General features: G+C 39.0%; 1 protein-coding gene across 1 annotated transcript in view; it reads right to left on the bottom strand.

Annotated features, from left to right (window-relative positions):
• LOC110020183 (ATP-dependent zinc metalloprotease FTSH 12, chloroplastic-like) overlaps positions 1-12,467 on the bottom strand; it is a 40,958-nt gene that overhangs the window by 18,630 nt on the left and 9,861 nt on the right. Inside the window, exons 3-5 of the mRNA XM_020718189.1 lie at positions 6,223-6,342; positions 6,006-6,122; positions 5,679-5,855 (exon numbers count right to left, since the gene is read on the bottom strand). Of these exons, the coding sequence (XP_020573848.1) occupies positions 5,679-5,855; positions 6,006-6,122; positions 6,223-6,342 (414 nt within the window). The remainder of the gene's footprint in view (positions 1-5,678; positions 5,856-6,005; positions 6,123-6,222; positions 6,343-12,467) is intronic.

Genomic DNA, 12,467 nt, shown 5'->3' with positions numbered 1-12,467 from the left:
TATATATATATATATATATACTCATGATTTACTCATGAGTATATAGGAGACACCCCTGGAAGATAGGACGCGGTCACTGCCCATTCTACTATTGGAGTGGACATACTACCCTCTCAGGCTCTACCTACCGTGGAGGGTGCTCAAGCTCCCCTCTATGAGGTGATTGAAGATAGGGATGAAGCAAACATTCACATTCAGATGACGGAAAAGGTGTCTCCTAATACTATATATATATACATATATATAATAGGTACCAGTAGTTAGAGTAGGAATGAATTAGAATGGAAAAAAAATAAAAGAATAGAAGAGGAAGTAATTGAAATAGAAAAAGAAAGGAAATAAGCAAGGCATAGAAATAGGAAAAGAAGAGGAATACGAAAGGAAGAGAAATAAGAAAGGAATACAAGCGGAAAAGTTACCTCTATGGAAGTGAGTGGAATGGAAAATTAGGACAAGGAAGGGCGGCAATTCTAGCCCAAATGTAGGCCCAGCCGATTCAGTTGGCCACCTAACAATCCCCGCATTAGTTTATCAATTGTTATCTTTACATCACGACATTCATTCATGAAAACTAAAGATTCTCATGATTTATTATGATGGAACATCAAGATCAACAAAATAATTAGCATACTTGTCATAAACCTTCCTAGGGACAATGTTATGTGCAACTCTTTCAACCAAGTAGTTCAAAGAGTTGAAAATAATGAGATTGAAAATATATGCGCAGGGGACCCTTAAAAAGCAAGTTCATCAATTTTTTGTTGAATGAGAAGAAATAGATGTATTTGTTCATAGGTTAAGCAGGACAAACGAGAAAATATATGGTAAATATAATTGGCTAATCCATGAAATCAAAAAAATAAAGCACAAAAATGATAGCATCACCAAATCACAATTCTTCCATTCTGAAGAAAGAGGCATTGTAAACATAATGATATCGAAGTTAATCCAAACAACAATAAGAAAGCAGATATTATTACTGAAAAGGCCAATAATCGATTACAACCACACAAGAAAATGGGAAATAATAACACGATGCATAACATGCGCTAAGGGTTGGATCCAGGGTAGTCGAGGCGGTTGGTTAGTGTTAGGGAGGTGGCGGGATGATAAATTAAGTGGTCGACAAGCATAAAACAGAAAAGTACAGTTTCCTGGTGACGCGGGGCTAAGCGCACCGGCCGACTCAACAGGCTGGGAACAAATCCCGCAATGCAGACCCAGTCCAGTGGAATAGGCGGGATTTATACGAGGCAGGACTACCAGTGCTTCTACTTCCCACCCCTTTCCTTTGTGTGGGAGAATCTTTTTCTATTCCTTTCATTTTTTTCTCAATATGGGAGTCTACAAATTATTATTTTCTAGATGTCAGGTTTAGTTTTCCTTTTGTTTTGTTTCAGAATTCTTTTTAGAGTGTTCTCCTCTCTCTGCTAGGATTGTATCCGACGACGGATGGTGCTTCGGTTGTATCCTGCACCAAGGTGGAGTTTATCCTTTCCAATCTCCTCTCCTCTCCTCAAACCTCCCTAAACCTTCTAGCCACCATTTTTTCCCACAAGACCTTTCGACAACCTTTTTCAACATTTGTCGCACTTTCCCAACATTTGCCCCTTGTCGTCCAGCTCTACCACTTCATCCAGTTACCCTGCCACCCCTTCCTCCTAGTCGTAGCCTACTATCCATCCTTTCCCCCTCCGCTTTCCTAGCCGCCAGCCTCCCCGCCTCATCCAGGCACCCTGTCGCCAACTTCTCTTAACTATAACTTGTTGTACAGCCCTCCCCACCGACCCAGTCGGCCTTCCTATTGTCCAGCTCGTTCTCCATCAACCAACACCCTTCTAACCTACCCTACAACCTCAATATTTGTCCTTTCCCCTTAGCTTTTTACTGACGCCACCAGCGCCCTTTAAATTTATCTTCTGGGTCTAGCCTGAGATTGTTTGTTATTGTATTTCCCCTTTCTATTTGTTGTGTGTTGTAACCATATTTCAATATTAATAAAATTTTGCTTTTTGTGTTTCCGCTGAGTTCCTAACTAGTTCTGGTATCACTCGGGTTCTGTACAACAAGCACACGCAGCAAGTATCGATGTGGACCAGTGTTCTTGGATGATGGCAGCAAGAGGGAAGGGTATGGGGGCAAGTTAAAGAGGTGGAAGTGCGAGGGAAGGGAAGGAGAGGAAGCTGGCAAGGACGGGAAAGGCAGGCACAGCCGGAACGTTGCAGCGGTGGTTGTCTTGGCGGCTGGAACAACTGCAAGACTAAAAGGAGGAAGGCCTTTGACAACTGGAACAATAGGGAATAACTGTTCAGAGCGGCAGCAGTTTGGGGGAATAACAGCAAGGGTGACGAGTAAGCAGATTTTCCAGTGAGGCGGCAACAAGTCGGAAGGGGAGGAGCACTGAGGATGGAAAAAATGAGGGTAAATATAACTTCAAAAGAGAAATACAGTCGGAACACCACTCGACCCTTGAAGGAGAATCACCACCTCGGAACGGGATACAACCAAAGCACGGCTCGCCCTTGAAATCAACCTGAGAAGGGAAAACATGGAGACATTGATGGTTATCCTGACAGAAAAATCACAAAAACTAACCCGAGAATCCTTCGAAAGCAAATATATAATAATACGTAACTAAAAGTGGTTCAACATAATTGGCAACTCCTCAACAAGTACAAAACTTGGACCTATTCGATTCAGATACAACAGACGGTTCGTTGCATTGTTCATGGGACTCCCTCGTCTAGAGCAGGGGGCACTTCTACATCAATCTAGCGAGATTGGGGGAGCTTTGACATCATCCGTCAAAGCTTCTATCCCATCCTAATAGTCAAGTAGGTCCCATTGAAGGTTGAAGAAATGTTGTGAGCTCCCTGTACATCAATCATGTAGGCATTGTCATTTCAAAACACATGCTAATAAAACAAGTATCTACTCAATGTAGGCATATAACTTGAGCTGAAGATACATATCGGCGTAGCTTCTCACAAGCCGAATCTAGAGTAATTAAAATTATAATTAGCTTCTTACACTCCTCGTACTCGTCCGAGTGTATTTGGTAAACATGTAAAGAGGAATCAACTTTTGGGCGAAATCTGTCAGGTTGGATCACGTTGAAGTGTAACCATTCAAGAGATCTCTATTCTTCTTCGTTGAAAGGAAATAAATCTCATTATAGATGTTCTTTCCCTCAAAGATCATACGGCAATTTCCGAAGTTATGGTTCATCCATCCTATCTGAATATGTCGGTGGGCACAATGTTGAACTGATTTTAACACCTAAATGCCTTTATATACTATTCAAGAAGTGGTGCAAAAGAGTCTCATCTCTGACATGTTGGACCTCCATCAATAGAAGCAAATTAGGAAGTAGACTATATATCTGAAAAGACTCAAATTCTCTTATCTGAGGTTGACATATGTCAGGTGTCGGTTACTCTCACTTAAGACGGTCTTGAACCACCAAGGTTAATTTAGTTGGAGTCTTTTCATGGGCTCAGCTTGAATTACATGCATTTATCCCTCATCAATTGGACTCTAATATTCCTCACTGGTATCATTACCTTTTTCAGTATCTACGGTGTCATTAATCATTTCTTCAACTACTCTCTGCTTACTAAAAGAGATCATTCTCCTGCTTGGGTAATCCGATAGAATGTGCCAAAAACTATGGCATTTGGTGCACTTCCTCTCAGAGATGGATTTGGAAATGTTATTTGGCTTCACCTGTTCTCCACTCTGAACCAATTTTTCCTTAAGTGGGGTCGGCTTGAATGTTTCCCTGGGTGTACTCGAGTTGCTTGATCCTCTATCTGTGAGATATCTGAAGATGTTGTCTCTCCACTTCTAAAACTAGGGTCTAAACATCGTGGTTGTAAAAAACTTGTAAGTATTGGCATTACATCTCTTGTTTCATCTTCGACCAGGTCATAATTTTTTCTTCCCTTCACTGTCAAATCATCTTCAAGTTCTCCCACAAAAAGATGCATTCTTCTTTACCTTGTTGACGGCTAGTTTACCATTTTATCCGATGAGACATACTGGTACTCAAAAGACATTCAATTGTTCAGGATCACTCAATGAACTCATTTGGATCCATATGACCGTCAAAATATGACAAATTCACTTTTACTTTAAAATCTTAGATTCTCTGATATTTCATGTTAAGACTTCAGGTAGTGATACTTCATCTCTCAAACAAGTCAGGTGAAGAGATTCATTGTAATCATTTGATCTAGCAAGTCGCTATTGTGGCCATAAGTGACCCTTCTAAATTGCCTCCTTTCAAAGGCGGCAAGTCTCTAGTGTAGTTGTAGAATTTTGAGACTTACATCCTCTATAGAAGAAGGTACCCAGACATCTCTTTGTGGTTTCCTCATAAACGATATTATGGCATTTCCTTCCGAAAAGGTCTTCGATAATTGTCTCTTCAGTGGCGTGGTTAGGGTTTAAGTTTAAATAGGTAGAAGAGGGTGTATAGGGATGATGTAAAGTGGGAAAGAAAATTCTTGGGCGGTTAGTAAAGCGAACGGTTTTAGGAGGAGAGGTTTGGGCATTGGCAGATGCTAGAAATCCTAGAATAATACTAGGGATATGCTAGCTTTGATATCAAATGATACCAGAGTTATAACCCAAACAACTATAGAAAAGCAAGTATTATTACTGAAAAAGTCAATAGGTGATTACAACCAACACAAAAACAAAAAATAACAACAATAAGACACACCGCACGTGACTTGGGTTAGATCCAGGGTGGTCAAGGAGGTCGGTGAGGGTTTGGAAGGTGTCAGATGATGGACGAAGTGATCGGAAGCAGAAAACAAAAAAAATACGGTTTTTCAGGTTCCGAACAGCAAGCACACAACAGATATCGACACAGAATGGCGGTTCGGATGATGGCAGCAGGAGGGCAAGGTATGGGGGCAGGTTCTGGTGGTGGCAGAACTTGAGAAGGGGAGGAGTGGTGGCTGGGAAGGCCGGGAAAGGCAAGATCAGCCATAATTTTGCGGAGGGGGCTGTCCTGGCAGCTGGAACAACTACAGGACTGCATGGAGGAAGGTCCTGAACGGCTGGAACAGTAGCAAAACAACCATAAACAATTGCTTGGGGCTGCAGCGAGGGGGAATAAGAGCGGCAGCGATGGGGCACGTGGGATTTCTGGGAATGTGGCAGCAAGTCAAAGGGAGAAATGCAGAGGATAGAAAATTAAAGGATTAATACCACCTCGAGAGGATCACCACCACTGAACAAAATACAGTCAGAGTATCACTCGCCCTTGGATACAGCCCTAGAAGGAAAAATTTGGAGACGCCGATGGCTGTCCAGACAGAATACGCACAAAAACTAATACTAGTCTCCTACAAAAGCAAATATATATTAATACGATAATTAGTAGTGGCCCAAGAGGACCGGCCGAGTACTTAACAAAAACAAAACTTGAACCGGTTCGGTCTAGATATAGCAGCCAGGTCACTGTTTTGTTCACGGACTCCCACTTCGGGCACTCCTGCATCACATAATGACCTAATATTTGACTAAAGGAGATAACATTATTAACATATGCTTTAGAAAATAATCAACCATCAGAAATGCAGGTGAAATGCCTGCTTGAAACTATAGTGAACTCAAAAAATGTGTATCGAAGGAAACTACCAACAAGTAATAGAAAGTGCTCTTACTTTTGTAATCTTTTCCAGATCATCTCTTCCTCCGTCAGTGATGTCATTCCCAAACACAAGTCTTTCAGCACATCGGCCACCATGTGCAACCACCATTTGCATTTTTAAGTAACCAAAGGTGGTATAACCTTGATCCACCATTTCTTCTCTAGGATAGAAAACAGAAATTGCAGTTTCCTGCACCGGTGGATACTTCTACGTAAGGTGACTTAGAAAAAAATTTTTGTATAGAATTTTTGAAAAGAAAAGCGAGTTTAAATACTAATCAAACTTGCTTAGGGGAATAACATGCACAACAAAATATAACATAAGATCACATTGCTGCACCTTGCCGCCAGGAAGTAGCTGGGAGAATGCATGCCAATCAAACCGAGGGAAAAGATGAGCCAACAGTATGTGACCAGCCTCATGCACAGCTAACAGTCTTTTTGTATTGAGCGATACCTAACATTAACATAATTAAAAAAAAACAACCTTTAACATTAACATTAGAAAATATTATGGATGTATACCACTTGTAATTTAAAAAGAAGAGATAACATACACTAGCTTCACATTTTTGTTGCTCTTCCTCTGTAAGAAGCACACCCATGCCCTCCAGTAACTGTTTATCAAGGGCATCAACTATATCTTGTTGGGAGATCAAAGAGTGGTTTTTCCTTACCTGGTAAGCATTTTCAATTGTACATTAGCCAACCAAGAACTAATAAACAAAAATCACTACACAAAAAGCCAGACACGATTACATACATCTGTAAAAATACACATAAGAAGGACAAGAATCAAAAGACACAAAACATGGCTTCATAACAAATAAAAAGAGAAAACTATTCTACACAACTGAAAAAAATTAAATGAATGCTTCAAAATGCCAGAATTATATGGTTGCAATATAGTGTGCATTACAAATACGCATGAAAATTGAAAACTGCCAAGAGATTCACATACATCACAACAAATTCCATGCTGTTAGATATGAAACATCTAAATCTTCCTATTTATGCCCATGCTATCTAATCTTCTAAATACCACAAGCCTACTACTAGTCTGTCACCCCATCACGACGGTTATTTTTCTTAGTATGTTTTAAGCCTGGCCAAATACGATGAAAATTGAAAACTGCCAAGAGATTCACATACATCACAACAAATTCCATGCTGTTAGATATGAAACATCTAAATCTTCCAATTTATGCCCATGCTATCTAATCTTCTAAATACCACAAGCCTAATACTAGTTTGTCACCCCATCATGACGGTTATTTTTCTTAGCCTGTTTTAAGCCTGGCCAAAAACTCAATATTGTTCAACTCGCAACATCTCCTTAAATGTCAGTCACAAGAGTTCTAGGTTTACTAACCTATAACGTTCAAGGGAAAAAAAATAAAATCCATGGGTTGATCAGCTCGTATTCATCAAATTATCAAAAACTAAAAGATTTACGATGTACCTAAACAAATTTATTGGATAATTCCTTTCAGTCAAAAGGAAAAAAAGAAAAAACATAAAACTACTATGATACTATAAAGAAATCTCTGAAGAGCAAGGAGCGTATTGTAAAAGAACATCGCATAATAACAACAACGAGAATAAGAAGGTCGTCAGAGAATACCTGATGCACGCATTCCTTAAGGAATAGGAGGAGACCACTGCTTTCACAAAGGAGTAAACCAATGAAAACAGTGCACTATTGGTGACACCGTTCTAGTTTGTCGAGAAGGTGTTTGGGATAGGGGTATATCAAGATAGGTGGTTGTGAAATAGTAAAAGAATGATGATATATGAGGTTGATGGCATTTGGAAGGGGACATAAGACGTTCAACGGTTATCCGGGATGAAAACAACAATGAGAATCACAAAAAGACGAGGAGATACTGCCAATCGTTCTTAAACAAAATATAGGCATGTCACTTACAAAAGGAAGATGATACATACTCCTTAGTTCTAGGTTTGCTAACCTATAACGTTCAAGGGAAAAAGTAAAATTTATGGGTTGATCAACTCATATTCACCAAATTATCAAAAACTAAAAGATTTACAACAAACAATATAGATAAAAAAATTTCTTGGATAATTCCTTCCAGTCAAAAGGAAAAAAAAAAGAATAAGCATAAAACTACTACGGTACTATATAGAAATCCCTAAAAAGCAAGAAGTGTATTGCAAAAGAATATCACACAACAATGAGAATAAGAAGGCCGATAGAGAATATCTATGTATGTATTCCTAGAAGGAATAGGAGAAGACCAATGCTTTTCACAAAGGAGTAAACCAATGAAAATATTGAACTATTGGTGACACCATTCTAAGTTTCCTAGAAGGTGTTTAGGAAGGGGGTATGGCAAGAAAAGTTGTTGTGAAATAGCAAGGGAATGATGCTATGTGAGGTTGATGGCATTTGGAAGGGGACAGTTCGACAGTTGTTCGGGCTGAAAACAACAGAGAGAATCACGAAACGGCGAGGAGATTCTTCCAATTGTTCCAAAACAAGATTTAAGCACACCACTTGCAAAAGGAATATGATACAACACTCCTTGAACAATAAATTCAGAGAATACACTCTCCAAAATACATAAAACAAAACAAAAGGCCTCGAACCATATCTAAAACAATATAGTTATACTAAGATATAAATTAAACAATAATTAGAAGCAAAACATAAGGAACAAGGGTCCAAAGAGCCCGCAATAGTGAAAATACGGGATATTTCCCACTACAAGATCAACCTACCATGACTCCCGAACTCACGGAATCTTGATATTTCAGAATTTTCTTTCCCCATTGGATAAAGGTGAATGTAGGTAGGGCTTTACTTTTATCTCACAAGGCTGGATTGGGAATCGTTATATGTGAGGAGACTCGTTGTTGCTTATTAGTTGCAGGCACTCATTCAGAGCATTTGGATAATGCCCAAGTGGAGTTAGCGGTCGTACCTTTAATCAAAAACAACTTGGAGTCATAGATGTTTGAGATGAAAAGAATCATTATTGAAGGGGACAATAACAATGTGATTGATTTCCTAAAATAGTGCATGGTGAAAAAAAAAGTTAAAACATATATCCATAGGCCAACACTAAGATGCTTTCTCTCATATCAAATAGGTATTATTTTATTTTAATTATAGGAATATAACAATCCTGCCCATTTTTTTGCACAAGAAAGTTTTTTGTTGGTACATATAGAAGAATCATACAATCTATTTACTCTTCCTAGAGAGGATAGGTTTCACATTGTACGTGCTAAGTAGCATTATTTTTTACTTTTACTTTGATATTTTAATATAAAGCTACATACATCCTTTCAAGGGTAAAAGAGGTTTTGTTTTCACCTCTAGAGGCTGTTGGATCCTCATAATAGGCGAGAAATCAACTTGTACACATTCGATCCTCTACATATAGGAATAGAATTAAAAAAGTTTTGTAATTAAGAAAAGATTTAAATGAAATTATGCATGAGATCCGACTTAAGCAACAAGCAGTCAACAAGATTCAAAGAAATAGAATAACTTACCCATAAGATGGTTGTGCTTTACTTAACATCTTAACTAAAAGAGTTTTCTTACAAAGTAAAACTCCTGATTTCAAAATATAAATGTTTTAGATATTAATCTATGTAAAAAAATAAAAAAACTACGATGACAATGTCCATGTTAGAAAAAAGAAACCTAAGTAGAGGGGATTCTATCTTCAAAATATCTTCAAATCTCAACACTACTAATTTCAAGTTTATATCAAGGTTATAAAATAAAAATTATGACAAGAAAAGAAAAAAAAAATCTAATATCTAAAAGCTAGAGCTGACAGAAAACATTCATACTCCACAACTGTATGTCAAAAAGATGACAATTTTAAAATTAAACTCAACTCATAAAGAGCTAATAATAAATCAAGCATAATTTTATGATCACTCTTAAAAATCTAATGTTAAGTAAAAAAGGCACGAGTCATCCAATCACGTGATTTTATTGCCAAATAGCACCACAACAATAAAATGTTATGACAAGCGGTTTATCACAAAAAAGCATCATTAAATTTTAGTTGAAGCCAAAACCCATAAGTTCCCTAATAAGCTTAAATCCTCCTCACCAAAGAATTATAAAGTGATTTGATAAAGCATGAAACTCTCCATTAGTTAAGGTAGATTTAAAGTTATCCTTTCATACAAGCATTCACCCCATGTCAATAAAAACTCCTTAATTGATACAACTCATAGTTATTGATCTCAATATATATTTCACAAGTCAAATCGATTTAATGTAAGATGGATGGTGAACGATGAATATAACGATTCATAAATAAAGCAAGTTCGCTTCAAACACTGTAGAGGCTATCAAGATGAATGTGGTTCATAAAATGAATATGTCAAAATTACCTAAAAATGGTCCTTCCATGATCAAACAATCAAGAACAATGAAAACAATAGATTTCTGGCATGACTATACAATTCGGACCTGAACCTCCTCAATTGTCGCTAAAGTCACCTAAAATGATCTCCAATCACAAAATGGATAGTACAAGAGCGTCTGAAATGTCAAAAGTATTTAAGAAAGAGTATTCTCCGATCAAAAAAAGAAAGTGCGATGTAACGACAAGTCGCTCATGCAATGCGTAATTTTGACCCTAACCACCTCGACCGATGTTGAAGTCATCGAATCGACCTACGATGGAAAAACAGACTACACGAGCGTGTCCAAAATGTCGACTTTCCCTAAGAAGACACCCATATCGCATATGTTTCATTTGCAAATTATTAACACATAATTCGAGGCAATGATACACATTTAAATACTTAAAATTTAAAGTAAATTTCAATCTTTTCCATCCACAACAAACCACCGCGCAATCCCATAAGTTGTCCATGCCTCCAACTCCTTTCCATCCAATAGAAGCAATCCACCTCATCTAAGAAAAAATTTTAAAAAAAATGAAACTAAAATAAAAAATACCTAATCTAAAGAGAAGAGGGGCTACCTCATCCCAACCCATGCACATACTTCTCTCCATTCTCTCTAGCCCCCAACTTCATTCCTTGCTCCTCCCGTGCAACTACAGACTAGAGTCATCTCTCTGCCTCCTTCACTCACGCCGCAGGCTCCTACTCTGCCTGCCAGTCAATGCAACCCTCTTCCTCCCAGCTCCTCCCTGTTACATCTCTATGTCGCAGCTTCTCTCTTCATTCCTCTCATCATGAAGCCTCTCTCTCGCCAATAGCCCGCACCAAAAAGTTGCCATCATGCGACCCCTCCCTCACAAGGATGCACGTAGGCCAAGAAAATTGGCTCCTCTCATTCTCCAATATTATGGAACACACAAATCATCCCTCTCATAGCAGCTCACTGTTTGAACTCCGGCTGTCCCTATTCCCACATTCCAGCCACTCCACAGTCACCATTGTTGCCTTCTAAAAGCTCCAACAACACTCTGGCCGTCAATGCACTCTCTCCGGCAACCCCCTCACCTATCTCGTGCTCCTCTCCCTACTACAAACAACCCACGTGCAAATTTCCCAACCCAGACAACTTTTTCTCCTATCCACACACGCTAGCAAAGCCTCTTCGCTGCAAGCAACATCAAACATGCCTCCCACTTACAACTTTCGGCAATTCAACAAATTAAGGTAAAATGAGGAAAAAATGGGATTTGGTATCCTATGGTACTTTTTCTCTCATTTTGCTATTGCTGTTTAGTCCAGTTCGGGCTAAATCCTGCTTGAGTTCAGCGCATTGAGTCTTGTCGTTGGAGTCTGAAGCAAAACAAGGGATAAAAGGGATTAGGTTTCTTACTGATTTGCTATTCTCATTATTTGTTGAAGGAGAAACCTGAAGTTTAATTTTGTCATCTAGGTTGATCCTGCAGGACTTTTAGTTGTATTTTTTTTATTTGTTGTTTAGTAAGAGGGGGCAGAAAAAAGAGAGGTTGATTCTACAATACTAAGAGTTATCATTTTTACCTTCATGAGAAATAATATTGCATACGTATGCATGCATAGATGTCACAAAATTTATGCAGGTGTGCTAAAATCGTCATCTTATCACATGGAAAGTACAAACTTTGCAAGCTACACTTTTGAAACACCTAATGCGACTCACTTGGTGCAACAAAAGGAATCCTATACAGACTTTTTGTAGCATGGTAGACTGAAACTAGAATGTGATGATCGCAACCCAGCGGATAGTTCAAACAACTTTAAAATGTATATTGTGGCGTGTTTGGTGCATTTAGCAGAACCCTAAACACACTTTTTATAGCATGGTGGGTCTAAACTCATACACAACACTTGCGACGTGGTAAACAATTAAAAAATTAAGTACTCATTGTTGACCTCAATTTTCGTGAGGTCTAGTATTTCTCGTAGGAGTTAGGATCTAGCTTTAGGGGTCTTCCTGCGACTATCTTAGAACCTTAGAAGTGGTGCCCGCCTTGTTTTAGTTCGACCTATTTCCGTCCTCTTTTGGAGTTTCGCGTGTGCGGTATCGACTTCTAGCACTTAGAAGGATGAAACCGACATGAGGAAACCCAAAATGGATTCCCATAGGACCTTTCCGAGCCTTAGGGTGGCCTTCTGCACAATTCGCACTCCTGCGCGCACCACCTTCGCAATTAGGAGAGTCGACGTGTCCGATCGCCGCAATTGGCATTGCCTCCTCTGTTACTTGTCGAATGCTCGAGTAACCTTTTGGGACGATCGATCGCGGGTCGAAATTTTGTGAAATTTGAATTTCGACGCGTTTTGACCCGATTGTCGACGACGCCGTCCGAGCGACCCCGGATGACGAAACGGACTGCGCCGA

This window comes from Phalaenopsis equestris, unplaced genomic scaffold, assembly GCF_001263595.1.
Source record: "Phalaenopsis equestris unplaced genomic scaffold, ASM126359v1 Scaffold000094, whole genome shotgun sequence".
Lineage (NCBI taxonomy): Eukaryota > Viridiplantae > Streptophyta > Magnoliopsida > Asparagales > Orchidaceae > Phalaenopsis > Phalaenopsis equestris.
Note: the sequence above shows the minus strand (reverse complement) of the source record. Positions and strands in the feature narration are given on the sequence as shown.